Raw genomic sequence first — 15,063 nt, 5'->3', positions numbered from 1 at the left:
TACATTTTACATATGTATGTCTTGTGTAAGTCAGGGAACAATTAGCTCCTTGTAGAACACATTGTGGTGCGTGCTTTTACCCAGACTTACCAGACCTGAAAGTCAAAGGTATCTAAAAACATTTTTAAAAAATCATGCCCTTAGGACACTCACTTTCATCTAACAATAAAAGAGAAACACAAATAAAATCAACACAGTTTGAATAAAAGATTAATAATTTATTATTTCTGTTCTTATACTGCTCTGTATCAGAGCAGTGGCTCAAGGTTTGGCACTTAACGTTCTAACATTATGTGTGAGGATCAGTTATTAGCACACAAAAACATTCACAATCAATGCTTCTAGCCTCCCTAACCCCGTTAAGGCTATTATACAGCGTGGTTTCTGGACTCTTTTCTTGAGATATGACAACAGTCTAGACTAAAAACAATGACCATTAGTAAATATATTAAAGATTATCTGTGCAAATACCTCAATTTGAGATGTTAAGACATGGATCTAACATGTTACAGACTTGCTAGCTCAAGAAAGCATCGCATAATTAAAAACGAGGTGAAAAACCTTTTCAGAAAATTGATTAAAACAATTTTTGACATCAGCTATTATCATGATTATCATTAGTTTTTGTCAAAAATAAAACAAAGTGAAATAATTTGGAACAATGAAACTAGACTACATATTGATTGCATAAGACATTTGACATTTTGTGGGAGTTACAATAAACATCTCAGCGCTTACAATGCATCCAGTGTGAATGTGTAAGATGGTAACACTTGAAGTGATAAAACACCCAAATGCATTTCAAGCACACTGCATGCTTTCATTTCAGAAAAATATGACCTGTTCTGGCCTAAGCCAGTGTTGTCATTTTATTACAGACAGTAAGCTGATGTGCTTATAATGCCTTGTGAGTATCACACTTGAGGTGCGACGAGTCCTGACGTACTGTAGTCAAAACAAGTGGAGGCATGTTCATGCATACATTACTGGTTTCCTATTCATCCTAACTGGAATGAATTGTTTTACAGCGAGAACTTATTTTTACTATGTCAAGGAGGATTCAAGTACATTTACACTATCTTAAACCTAAACATAGTTGGCTGATGTCCTTTTTTATTTTGAATCAAGGGCAGAGGATGTCTACACAGGCCATAAAACAGACACATATGGCAGTGATACCAGTGTGTTTGTGAGCAGAACATACACACAACAAATCCTGCTGACCGCTTCTGAAAAACACAGTTGTACTCCTTCAAAGATTCTGTAAGGCAGAGACACGTGACAGTCTTTGATGTGAAAATCCTACATGTGTCTGGCAGACTGCCCAGATGTGAAGCAGATTCGTACCAGCACAACATGAATGTTCACAGAAATGTTACTGTCTTCATTATGAAGACTTCTGTAAAACCTTCGCCTGCACTACGATGGCAGGATTCTCAATGTCGGCTTTGCTCTGAACCATCCTCAGCTCCAGTTGTGCAGGACTGGGCCTATTCCCAGGGCCAGCCACCTCTGAAAGAGAGATGAAGAGCAGTTGAAGGAAAACACCTGGTTTTTGGACTGTGGTTGACGAGTCAACTAGAAGTCAAAGGACAATTCCTGTTTCTTGGCTTTTTCTATACAGCTATACAACAAACAATTATAACATTACTTGTTTTCCTCCGTCTACCTAAATATAGGTTATATTCAATACTTAACAGTAGCACAACCAAGTAATTACATGACCAACAATAAGGTCGGTGACGCAATCAGTTCAGATGTTGACAATTGTCATCTGAAACATGCTAGTTGTCTCGACATGATGAAAACTATTGGTCGACATACGCCATGAATTGTTTAGGGAGAGTGTTAACAACAGAAACGAGCGATAAGTAAACAACTTATTCAGTAAACAACTGGAAGACAAAGCAGAGAGACCTCATGACACACTGAAGTCAATGAACAGACACAAAGCCTACCGTTGGCATAAGTAATGGTCCTCCTAATGACATGGTGCATGACTGAGACAGTCTTTTCACAGGCAGTCTGTGGAGAAAACAAAAGAAGACTGCAGTGAGCTACAGTTCATTTATTACACAAAGTAACAACACATTTAATGGCTGTGCATGCAGGACTGCCACCTCCTCAAAATGATTTTGCTTCCATCAGTTTTTTACTGAAAATGTAGAAGTGTGTTACCGACCTTCAGGTCCTCGGGGTGATGGTGAGTCCAGGCTAGCAACATAGCAGCAAAAAGGTCTCCTGTTCCCACAAATATAGCATCGACTTTGGGGATGTCCATGCAGATTTTCTGATTGGTGTTGGTCCCATCTGGTTTTTCTGCAGTGAGGAGGACAGACAGGCTAGCAATGATCAGCAATGAGCAGAGAGAGTAGTTGTAATTACACTCAGCAGTAGTTTACTGTACACTACCAGTCGAAAGTTTGGACATTTTTATGCCTTTGAACTTTACATATTTTATTGCCCTAAATCAGCATCACAACCTCATTAACTACAATACCATAATTATTTCCTCTTTACCAAAAATAGTTGGACAGTATGCACACAAATGTTTCCCACAAGAAAATAACTCCCAAAATGAAGTTACAGCAAATTCCAAATGTTTCTTGAAAAGCAGAAACTAGGCACACTGCATAAAGAAAGTTGGTCTGGTACTTTACTTGTTTTTTGACTCCCAAGAGCCACCAGGAACTGGTCCCCATGTTTGGAAGGTAGGTCTGTACTAGTGAGGACCACAGTCTCTGGACCCATTTTATGAAGCAAGTCCATCACCTGAAAACAGATGAGGTGCCACGTTCTCAAGTTTTGTACTTGGTGGTGTCACAAACTAATACAGCAAAGCAGGACATGTTTACAATACTCACCTCAATAGCATCTTCCTCTGTGTTTATTTTCCTTCCAGTTAACAGCCTAAGGAAAAACACAAAGTCACAGATGTACCAATCACAAAAAAAATGAAACACATTTCCTCACACAGCCCTTAAATCCTTTCACAGGGTATATAGCTTTAAAGTGCACTTACTCTGCTTCAAATTGGTTAGGCGTGAGGATGTCGGCCAAAGGCACTACTTTGTCCTTGTAGACAGGCAGCAGGTTCTCTGGAACATACTGAAACAGACAGAAATAAAACAAGAGATACTTTTACAAAATGTCAAACTGTCCAAAATAACTGTCCAATAAAAAAGGTCCCTGCTAATAACACAATAATTACAAATGAAAAGCTACAGACATAAGGAATCAATTAATATAATTTATGAAGTGCTTTACGACTTCCACTAACGATTACTTTATATTGAATAATCAATAGATTTCTTTTACACAGTTTATTAAGCTGAATTTTAACCAACTCTATCTCATTGCATAATGCATCACAGTACACAATGTAAACAAAAGTTTACAGATTAAACTGCAAAACAAAAGAGTTAAACTGGTACTCCAGTCATTAAAAAGGAGATTTATTATATGAGTCAGTAAGGCAATGCCAAAACCAATTCAAGTTTCTATTTCATCCTTTAGGTAAAAATATTAGATCTGTATATTAAACGAAGTGCAACATCGAGACGATGGCTAATTTCCAAGCCCAAAAAATTTAAAGCAACTATTTTTCTCCTTATTGTGTAATTGTTCTCGGACTTAAATACATGATTTCTTGACTCTGTGAAAAAACTGCCACATTCACAGCAAAGCCGTTATTTTCAACTCATGTTTATTGCAAGTTTGTCAGCAGCATTGTTGGTAAACATGTAGTCTAAATTTTGCTGTGTGTGACAACAGAAACATAAAAATATCTAAATGAGAGCAGCTTAATTGGCATTTCAGTTGTTTTATAATGCAGTATATGTGAGCACAGAGAGTAGGAGAGAAGCAAACAGATGTGGAAAATAGATCTATGTTTTTCTTCAGCTGCCTGGGCAGTTTACATGGCTGACCACAGCAGTAGTGTAAAATCGCCGTTTTGTTCTGTGGTCATCTGAATTACTCCTGTACTTTTGAAGCCTTGACTCTTTGGAAACTTTTACACTGAACCGTGTCAGAATTTGTTTCCTCCAGCATTGCCTAAAAGTGTAGCTGTAACTGTGACTGGAGCTAAAAACAACAATGTAATGACACTGAAGAAAAACATGCTGTTGTAATGAACCGAAGTTTTAAAAAAACAAAAACAAACAAACAAAACGTGTTGATTAAAAATAGTGATGTTGATGCATTTTTTAATGTTCACATCATCAATTATGCCAAGTAACTGTTGTCTAAAATGTGATCGGCTGTATGGTGTGGAGGAAAAACAAGGGGATTATCTGTAGGACACTTACCATAGCACCATGGTCTCCCATGACAGGATCACAAACTGCAGAGAAGAAATCGCTAAAATTAACTTTGTAATCACACAAAAATAACAGGTTACACCAATCTTAGACTCACCATACACCAAGCTGGGGTTGACCGTCTTCAGCTCCTGAATAATATCAACCACCATCTCTAGGAAAGATGTGTCCCTGCTGTACCCTTTGAGGAAAAAGGTCAAGACAATGAAAAGAAAATAATCACAAAGCGGCTCAATTTAAACATTTTGGGTCAACATGAAAGTGACTTCTGAAAATCCTGCACTTTGCTGAAGTATCTAACTCAGGGTAAAACCGAGTGGTTGCAAGTGTAAAGTGCTTCCAACATCCACATCTCTTCACCCAAGCCTACAAAGAGACAATCGTCAGACTCACCTGTGAGGATGTAGTCATAGCGGGTCACCTTATTGAGCTTGATACCTTCATACAGCACATTCAGCTCCTCTGCTGTCAGGACTTGTCCTTTCCAGTGGGCATAGCCTGGGAAGAGAGGAAATGGGACACATGGCATCTGTCAGTTTTTTGCGTTGAATGGATTTGATTAAAAGCACAAAAAAGAAATAGATAGAGAGCACATTCTCATGCAGCTCTTTATGACAGGTAAAGGACAACTTCTGATTTTGAATTTGGGAAATGAGAATTGTGTTTTCAGACCATTTCAGGATAAATGAAGGACAATGACACAAATGTTTGGACTAGTTAAACCATTAAAAACAGTGCTATTTCATATTAGCCTGCAGTGCATGAATACACCAAGACATTCCCCTGCTTGCTTCATCTTTCCATCCCCCCCAGCTCCCTCTGCTGAGGTCCCTCTCCTCTTTGTGGTGTCCAGAGCCAAGCGGGGCCTCCACACTGACTGAATGGGAAGCTTGTGTTCTGCCTGGCAACTCCCTCCTTTCTTTGTCTCCATTTCACCATTAACCTAGAATGAACCCTCAAAAAGCTGTCCTGACTGCAAATGATTGGACGCAGAATGGACACAAACACACTTTGGTATACTGGAGAACAGAGTTCACATGGAGCCCCGACTTGACCCCGAGCCAGTGAGCGGGCCTCCAGCAGCGAGGACTTAACAGAAAGCTCACAGCAAAGTAGAAACATGTGCTGTGGTTAGGGGTGTGTAAACTAATGCCTCCACTGAGAGCGAACATTTCTGAATATTAACACTGTTTACACATAACAAGCACACTCGACAAGTAGGATTAGACTCCCACAGTAGTGTAATTTAGTCCAAATGTTCAAAACTCACAAGTTTTTCTTTCAGAGGAGCTGATGTTTACATTGATTGAAATGGTTGCTGTGTGTCTCTGTCCCTGTGGTGAAAACACATTCTTCACATACTTTGGCACATGAACCCCAAATAATAATCCTATCATCTCTGCAAGTGTCTTGAGCCCACTAATTGCAACATTCTATTGCTTTCCTCACAGTTTTTGATGGCTAATTGTGTGGCTTTATAGTGCATCTGTGGGCCCAGTTTGTGCCCCACATACTTTCTCATTCGTCTAAAAGTTAAATAAGAGACAATTGTTGGAAAACCAACAATTAAAATAACTTGCAAAGCTTTCTCTCAAATCTGTAAAGTTAACCCATAATTTCCTCAGCTGAACTCTGTTCTCAATCCCAGCATGCTGACCCGTTGTTGCGGTGGTGAAACACAGGCATAAGTTAGCAAATATGTTAAAAATGATTTTGATGAGGCAGTGTAAGAAATATTTTTCTGTGAGGATTGCGCAGACGCCCTCGGAACAATGATAAGTGGTTTTTAATGAGCCTCTGACGTTCTTAAATTAGCCATTATAGAAATGATTGCTGTCTTTAAATCACACAGGAAACAAACTGGAGTTAATGGACACAATGCCTGTTTGATTAGCTTATGGAAGACCATAAACAGAGATGATAACCAGGTCCACAGATTCCTTCAAACCTTTAGTGCTATTGTGGGGTTATTTTTTTAACCTCACTGAGCATTCTGTGCTATGTTTTTGAACTTGTATCAACCACACATGCCAATATAATAATAATCTATATCTCTATTATAGGGTAATCTGTATAGTGTTCTCTTGGTTATTGGTACTTAAATGTGTGCACTGTAGGGATTTCAACCTATTTACATTCAAAGTCTATTTCAAGATGATTAAATTACCTAAATTTTATATTTAATAAGTATAAAAATCCCAGCCTAACATCAAATATTGCAAGTTTGACTTTAAGCAAATGTAAGTAAGCAGAGAAGAAGAGGTTTAACTGCATTCATGTCGTACACCACAGTCCTACAGATTAGGGCTGGCTCAAATAGTGGTTTCTGGCCTCCGAATATTCGGGCCCTATTAAAGAATATCCGGATATTCGTTCCGCTCCGTAACGTCCAACCCGGGGTGGGGTGGGGGGCGCGCGCGAATATTCGGATACCAAAATTAATATCCGGATAGTGCTGTAGCGAATGAATATTCAAATATTCGGGATATTCGGGTCCAGCCCTACTACAGATATGCTCTGACTTTGGAGTTACATTCCTCGGGTCATTGGACGAATCTGAGAGGTGGCAGTTCGTAGAAACACATTAACTTTTCCAGTTAAACACAGCACCCTGGTCCCTGTGTAGGTTCTCATTCATTCAGGTCATGGTTATCCAAAGTAGTTTAAATCAATCCACTGGACTTTAATTCTTTAATTCCTTGAAGATGTTTCACCTCTCATCCAAGAGGCTTCTTCAGTTCTGGTGGTGGTTGGTGTTGCCTCAGCTTTTAACCCATAAGAACCCACGGTGTCTACACACGTGGACAAAATTGTTGGTACCCCTCAGTTAAAGAAGGAAAAACCCACAATTCTCACTGAAATCACTTGAAACTCACAAAAGTAACAATAAATAAAAATTTATTGAAAATTAAATAATCAAAAACAGCCATCACTTTTGAATTGTTGATTAACATAATTATTTAAAAAAACAAACTAATGAAACAGGCCTGGACAAAAATGATGGTACCTCTATAAAAGATTGAAAACTATTTGACCAGAGTGACATGATTAACTCAGGTGTGTCATTTAATTGACATCACAGGTGTTTCCAAACTCATAATCAGTCAGTCTGCCTATTTAAAGGGAGACAAGTAGTCACCCTGCTGTTTGGTGAAAAGGTGTGTACCACACTGAACATGGACAACAGAAAGCGAAGGAGAGAATTGTCCCAGGACATCCGAAAAAAAATGATAAACATCTTAAAGGTAAAGGCTATAAGACCATCTCTAAACAGCTTGAAGTTCCTGTGACAACAGTGGCTCATATTATTCAGAAGTTCAAGACCCACGGGACAGTAGCCAACCTCCCTGGACGTGGCCGCAAGAGGAAAATTGATGACAAATTGAAGAGATGGATCGTTGGAATTGTATCCAAAGAGCCCAGAGCAACCTCCAAAGAAATTAAAGGTGAACTCCAAGGCCAAGGTACATCAGTGTCAGATCGCACCATTCGTCGTTGTTTGAGCCAAAGTGGACTTCATGGGAGACGACCAAGGAGGACACCACTGCTGAAAAAAACTCATAAAAAAGCCAGACTGGAATTTGCAAAAATGCATGTTGACAAGCCACAAAGCTTCTGGGAGAATGTCCTTTGGACAGATGAGACCAAACTGGAGCTTTTTGGTAAGGCACATCAACTCTATGTTCATAGACTCAAAAACCAAGCATACGAAGAAAAGAACACTGTCCCTACGGTGAAACATGGAGGAGGCTCCGTAATGTTTTGGGGCTGCTTTGCTGCATCTGGCACAGGGTGTCTTGAAAGTGTGCAAGGTACGATGAAATCTGAAGACTATCAAGGCATTCTGGAGAGAAATGTGCTGCCTAGTGTCAGAAAGCTTGGTCTCAGTCGCAGGTCATGGGTCTTCCAACAGGACAACGATCCAAAACACACAGCCAAAAACACCCAAGAATGGCTGAGAGAAAAGCGTTGGACTATTCTAAAGTGGCCTTCTGTGAGCCCAGATCTGAATCCCATTGAACATATGTGGAAGGAGCTGAAACATGCCATTTGGAGAAGACACCCATCAAACCTGAGACAACTGGAGCTGTTTGCTCATGAGGAGTGGGCCAAAATACCTGTTGACAGCTGCAGAACGCTCATTGACAAATACAGAAATCGTTTAATTGCAGTGATTGCCTCAAAAGGTTGTGCAACAAAATATTAAGTTATGGGTACCATCATTTTTGTCCAGCCCTATTTCATTAGTTTGTTTTTTTAAATAATTATGTTAATCAACAATTCAAAAGTGATGGCTGATTTTGATTATTTAATTTTCAATAAATTTTTATTTATTGTTACTTTTGTGAGTTTCAAGTGATTTCAGTGAGAATTGTGGGTTTTTCCTTCTTTAGCTGAGGGGTACCAACAATTTTGTCCACGTGTGTATGTGGTCCACTTGGTCTGTAGTGTATCCCACATAATTTTCCTTTAAGGAAAAATGGGTCTGGGTTCTTATGGGTTAAACCTCTGTGAGGTGTGTTCAGGGCTATTATGCCAACGACCAAGACCAAAACTCATCTGACTACTCAACAATGGTCGTTGTGAGTATCGGTGGGGGTTGTTGAAATGCAGATGTCACTGAGCCCTTGTGTGGTCATGCTAATGACCACCATTAGCACACGAGGGCTCAGTGACATCTGCATTTCAACAACCCCCACCGATACTCACAACGACCATTGTTGAGTAGTCAGATGAGTTTTGGTATCGGTGGTTTGAATAATAGCCCTGGACACACCTCACAGAGGTTTAAAAGCTGAAGCAACACCAACCAGCACCAGAACTGAAGAAGCATCTTGGATGAGAGGTGAAACATCTTCAAGGAACTTTCTTAAAGTCCAGTAGATTGATTTAAACTACTTTGGAGCACCCTGGTCCCCTTCTCTAAATCTGGCTGATGCTCACAGAGTGAGTGTGTTTCACTGCCTCAGATAAAGAATGCATACACAACTCATCCAAAGGTTTATGCACCAACAAGGCAAAGTACAAGAACAGTCATTAACTCTGTTAATATCTCTGTACTGCCCTGTCAAGCACCTCATTAAATGTACGCGAGGGAGTTTTCCTGTGATCAATGTAATTTTGTACTTTTACTGATTCCTACTTTTTCTACTGCTTCATGAGCAACAGTTTAAACTGGACATAACAGGCCTACCTAGATGGAAACAGATGTTATGTTTCCAGCCTGCAACAAATGTCTTAGGAACTAAGTCAGCGGTATTACCAGTCCTGAGAAATATTTTACCAACATTAAAACACAGTCTTGCAAGCACAGATATTTATCTTCATGAGATGTGCTCATCAAAAAATAGCTCCACAGCAACACTCATGATCAAAAGCTTTACAGAACACTTTTATAATATGAAACCCATTTCCAATCCATGCAACAGACCAGTAAAGACAAACGGTTACAGTTCAACAGAGGAGATAAAGGTTGAGTTATTACATAGCAGTAAAGGAGTCAGTCTGTTTTGTGAAGGTGAATGGAAAGCTCTTTGAACGCTGTAAATCACTCAGCCAACCTGTGTGATTGGAGAACTGCACAGAGTTGATGGAGTCCACTTCAAAGCCCAGCACCTGAAAAAAAGAGCATTTAGAGCAGCTGTGAAAATAGAGAACAATGATGTCTTTGGAAGAATAGGCGTGTACGAACTTTTGAGCTCAGCTGTACTGTGAGAACAGCACACTGTATTACTGCGAGAGCTGCTCAATATAGAAGGTTTTACCCACATTCTGAGTTTTTGTCATTTCACTATATTTACATTTACTATAAAAAGCTACGTATACTTCCAACAAATGCTTTTGTTTTGGAATGTTGTAACCCGCACCTAAAATAACAATTTATGTGGACAGTACAAAAATAAATGAGGCGAGTTAAGAACCATAAAACAGATTATCAAGTCAGATTTTAACACAGAGAAACACTGATTATTATTTTTTTTGCTTTATTGTTGTCTTCTGCGTGAACAAAATACTACTGTAACCCCGTGGAGCATGACTTAAATTACTTTCCACAGTCTGTACTTTCCTCTGGCAATTAAATCCAACACAAACAACATCTTTAACTTTTAGGGATGCTTTCCCCCGTCTGATACCTGTAGCTACCCTTTATAACGTGTTGAGAATGAGCACAAATAGTAGGCTAATAAGCCACGTGACTAAAAACAATATTGAAACGTTTAAATACCATATATTCTGCTATAAAATTGTTAATTTGTAGTACTTTTAAGTTTACAGTAACTGCCTAACAAGTGTTTGAAGTGTACTAAATGGTAAAAGGCCTGTGTTTTTAAGGGCAAAAAAGGTCGTTGAGTTAACAGTACAGTTGATGGAAGACTCTTCTCACAAACCAGGAAGTCACATCCTGTACAAGGTCGGTGTTCTACACTGTTTTCTTCACGTGTTTTAAACCATTTGTCCTCTTTCTGCTCACCATCGGACCGGTTTGAACAGTAAGATCCGGTTCTTACCTGCAGCGGGAATGTTGCCGACTTGTTTCCAACGTACCCCCTGACAACATGACTCTGAATGGACAACACACGACACTCCATGGCCGCAGACTGCGTTTAAAAACACCGCACAGAGAGAACCTACGCCGTGTAGCCTAAAGAGGCATTAAAAATCTGTGCAGGCTCTGACACGCTGCTACTCAGCATGTGGGGAATAAGTCCAGCACTGGAGGGCAGAGCGACGATGCTGATAGTGACATTTACAGTTTTACTGCAGGCAGTGAGGAGGACACCTAAGGTGGTGCGTTCATGGGCTCGCTAAGAATGTGGGAGACACCAGCTTCCAGTTATTATCATTTTTTTTGTTAAAAAGATATTTTAAAAAAGACTTCTTCAGTCGCATAAAATAAGCTAATTAAATGTCAAAAATTAATGGAAAATCAAACAAACTATTAGGAATATAGCTACAGACATTTGAGGTGACTACCTCATGAAAGCCCATTTAGAGAATGCCAAGAGTGTGCAAAGGAGTAATTCAAGCAAAAAGTGGCTATTTTCCATCCATCCATTCTCTATATACCGTTTCATCCTCACTAGGGTCGCGGGGGGTGCTTGTGCCAATCCCAGCTGACTCGGGCGAAGGCAGGGGACACCCTGGACAGGTTGCCAGTCTGTCGCAGGGTCACATATACAGACAAACAATCACACTCACATTCACACCTACGGGCAATTTAGAGTCATCAATTAACCTCAGCATATTTTTGGACTGTGGATGGAAGCCGGAGTGCCCGGAGAAAACCCACGCATGCACAGAGAGAACATGCAAACTCCATGCAGAAAGATCCCAGGCCCAGGCTGAGATTTGAACTGGGATTTGGGATTTGAACACTTTCGCCTTGCTGCAAGGCAAAAGTGCTAACCATTAACCACTATTCCACTGTGCAAGTGGCTATTTTGAAGACAATAAAATATAAAACTTATTTCACACTTTTTTGTTTACTACATAATTCCAGATGTTTTCATTCATTCAAATGAGGAGGTATATATTGTTGAGCGTGTTCGTTTTTTGAGATAGAAGACAAACTACTGCTCTCCAATAAAATTAAATTTATTTTTTAATATCAGTGTCTCACAGAATCTTTTACAAGGACCTTTTCTGTTTGAAACAGCACCCAGAAGAGGATAAAGTTTCATATGAATAGAACATTTCATACAGTAGTATTTGGTTATAGAACACAAACATATAATTCAAATATTGAAATGTGATTGACTAAAGGTTGGGATAAACTGTAGTTTAGACTTAATTCTCCCATTAGTTGGTGCACAGATATGTCCATATCTCTTGACACACGATTCATCCAATCTGCAAGAACTGCACTCTGTCAAAAGAACCCTCCTAAAAACCTCTTTCCGCTCTCTACCTGTTAGTCTATTCCTTTGTTGGTTGTGGTGTGATGCAGCTACTGATAGTATCTCACAGGGAGGATTATTATGGTTTCCACCCTTAGACAACCTTGAGTTAGCGGTTTCAGTGCAATTAGTTGTTACCTTATAAGGAAATAGGAATATACTGTGAAGCAAAGCCAAGTCTTTCTTATCTTTTTGGTGTGTGTATGTGTGAAAACTTTCCAGCTTGACCTGACCCTGGTTGTGTCTTCAGTATTAATCTACAATGTACAAAATAAATAAATAAAAACCACAGAATGAGAAGGTTTGTCCAATCTTCTGACTGGTAGTGTATATATATTTACAGCCAATAATAGGAGAGCAGGCATTTCTGCATTGGCATCAAGAACATATTTATATCATAAGCTATATTAGCCACACAACGGGCTAACACAAATGACTTTCATGTTGTTGTAAAGAATTGTAATAATAATAACCCACTCATTTTCAGTTTCTCAGGTGCTGGGAGTGCATGTAAACTCTTGTTCACTCTTGCAGCTGACAGAACATTTGCTTTGCTTTGACTGCGGCTGAGATGTTTTAAAGTTAGCAGAAGCAGCTCTATAAAGTAAATAAAACCAGTGGATTGAGCAGCAGTGGGCAGTGAAGGGGTGGGATTATATAGAGTTTGAGCTAGACTTCTATTTAGAACGAATTTGGAATGTAGCAGCTCAGCCAAATTCTTACAGGCTTGTAAAGCCAGGAGATTATCTAGTTTTAGGGGGGCAACAGGAACGGCAGAAGTAAATATTTTCATATCGTAGCAGCTTTTAGCTTACACAGCCAAGTTTATAACAGCCACAAAACACAATAAAAATGCACTCTCATCCTATAGGACTTCAAAAATGTCATCATTTCATGTTATAAATTGCTTTGCAACACTGATTCACTGGATGTAAAGACAATCTGTTTGATACTAAGCAACCGACACGGTCTTTAAGATCAAAGTTAAAGCATAAGTCATCAGTCATCATCAGAAATTTTGTATCAAACAAAGCATGTCCTAATAATAAATGTTGTCAACCCATAACCCTTGATAACATTTCAGTTATTTGAGTAGCTCATTTATGACATTTGTGATCCAAACTCACATGAATTGTGGTAGGTATTTTGGTTACCACCAGAGGGCAGAAGAGAACAGGGATTTGCTCTGTTTGAGCCAATGGAAATAAGACGGCACCTAAAAAATGCACATAGAGAATGTAAAGATCCCTTGTCATGCCTTGAGACAGGGTACTTTTTGTATGTTTGCTTTATATATATGCACTATGAGTCAAAAGTTTGGACACACTTTCTCATTCAATGGTTTTTGTTTAATTATTTTATACATTGTAGCTTAATACTGAAGACATCAAAACTATAGAAGACTACATATGGAATTGTGTTGTAGACAAACAACTGTTAATCTTCAGCATTAATCTACAATGTAGAAAATAATGCAAGTAAATTAAAAAGCATTGAATGAGAAGGTGTGTCCAAACTTTTGATTGGTAGTGTACATTTGGCCTCATACAGTCAAATAATCTGCTTTCTTCAAAGAGAAATATTTGTGGGTCTTTGTCTATTAATGAATGTTCAAACATTTCTATGTACACAGCTATGACTTCATACGACAACTGAGTACAGAGAAAGCTCTTTATGAGCTTGCAGCACATTGCACAATACCACCAGCACTGATGCTAGACCTACTGTATAATTAAACATGTCAGTTTTTTTTAAACTATGAATTACAAACGTTGATGTAATTCTTCCATATAAAATTATGAGACTAAAAAAAAACAGAACAACCCTGCAGAAGGATCAATCTAGGACCAGTGACTGGATGATGAGGAGTTATTCTGCTGTTCAGCCTGTGTGGGTCAGGGGCTCGTAGAGAGAAGAGAGGTCTTGCTGAGATGGGTGAGATCAGGGGCAGCGAGTTTCAGAAGAAGTCTCACAAAGCTGCAGCCGAAAGGTCGACTGAGCAGAACTTAAGGCCTGCAGTCCCTGACACCTGGGTGAGGAACAAAGAGGCTGAAAGAGAGCAGCATGACCCGGGTGGATGAGCGTAAAGTCAATCATCAATAAAACACACATGGAGCAGCAGTGGAGAGAAACTTCAACTTTTTGATACAGACTGATTACGTTTCCAGCAGATCATTAATAATGGGCGCCAGAGAAAAGTAATCTGAAAATGAAAGTGTGTAAGTGCTTTATTGTACTTATTTTAGAGTCCGAATGAATCTCTAAAATATGCTATATCTGTGTGGTGAATAAAGGGTTTTAAATTGAACAGTGCAAGAAAGACCACAGTTACAATGATGTAAATTATGAGCAATGAAATTAATTTAGAATTTGACCGGATTTTAGGTTTATGGAAGTGATAATGATCAGTGGGCATCAGTGGGAGAAAGGACCTGCTGTGGCCTTCAATGGGGAACGCTGGTGGTATCAGTTTGTTATTGAAGATGTTCCAGTGTTCACAGAGAAAAGTGTGCATGTCACGTAAACAGTAGTGGAGGAATATATATTTATTTGAGTACAAGTACAGAAACCACACTGTAAATAATCTTCAACAAGTTATGTCCTGCATCTAAAATATATAAAGTAAAAATACTTGAAGTTCTCAGTGCAGAAAAGCAGGCTTTTGTTAGTGTTGGATCTTTTATCATAGAGATTATTATGTGGGCTAGTTTGTTATTTTTGTGCCCTGGTCTTCAGTTTAAATAGCCTCAAAGTTAATACCTAAACGTGCTAGGTGAATATGAATAGGATATAATATTGCAGAGTTTTACATTTGTCAAATAAACTAATAAAATGAATACTTT

General features: G+C 39.0%; 1 protein-coding gene across 1 annotated transcript; it reads right to left on the bottom strand.

The window, feature by feature from the left end:
* Nucleotides 1-197: 197 nt before the first annotated feature.
* Nucleotides 198-11,100, bottom strand: LOC110966443 (pyridoxal kinase-like). Its single transcript, XM_022215803.2, has 11 exons — nt 10,832-11,100; nt 9,884-9,938; nt 4,716-4,820; nt 4,420-4,503; nt 4,311-4,345; nt 3,023-3,108; nt 2,865-2,910; nt 2,661-2,772; nt 2,183-2,319; nt 1,959-2,025; nt 198-1,512 (listed from the first exon to the last, which is right to left on the bottom strand). The coding sequence occupies exons 1-11, from the start codon at nt 10,910-10,912 to the stop codon at nt 1,388-1,390; spliced, it is 933 nt and encodes a 310-aa protein (XP_022071495.1). The 5' UTR covers nt 10,913-11,100; the 3' UTR covers nt 198-1,387.
* Nucleotides 11,101-15,063: the final 3,963 nt, after the last annotated feature.

This window comes from Acanthochromis polyacanthus, chromosome 14 (assembly GCF_021347895.1).
Source record: "Acanthochromis polyacanthus isolate Apoly-LR-REF ecotype Palm Island chromosome 14, KAUST_Apoly_ChrSc, whole genome shotgun sequence".
Classification (NCBI taxonomy): Eukaryota; Metazoa; Chordata; class Actinopteri; family Pomacentridae; genus Acanthochromis; species Acanthochromis polyacanthus.
Note: the sequence above shows the minus strand (reverse complement) of the source record. Positions and strands in the feature narration are given on the sequence as shown.

Excerpts from the sequence above, each read along its gene's own strand:
- LOC110966443 (XM_022215803.2), bottom strand. The coding sequence starts at position 10,912 with ATGGAGTGTCGTGTGTTGTCCATTCAGAGTCATGTTGTCAGGGGGTAC. Across the intron at positions 4,346-4,419 it reads CAACCCCAGCTTGGTGTATG|TTTGTGATCCTGTCATGGGA; the intron begins GTGAGTCTAAGA and ends TCTTCTCTGCAG. Across the intron at positions 1,513-1,958 it reads GACCATTACTTATGCCAACG|AGGTGGCTGGCCCTGGGAAT; the intron begins GTAGGCTTTGTG and ends TCTCTCTTTCAG.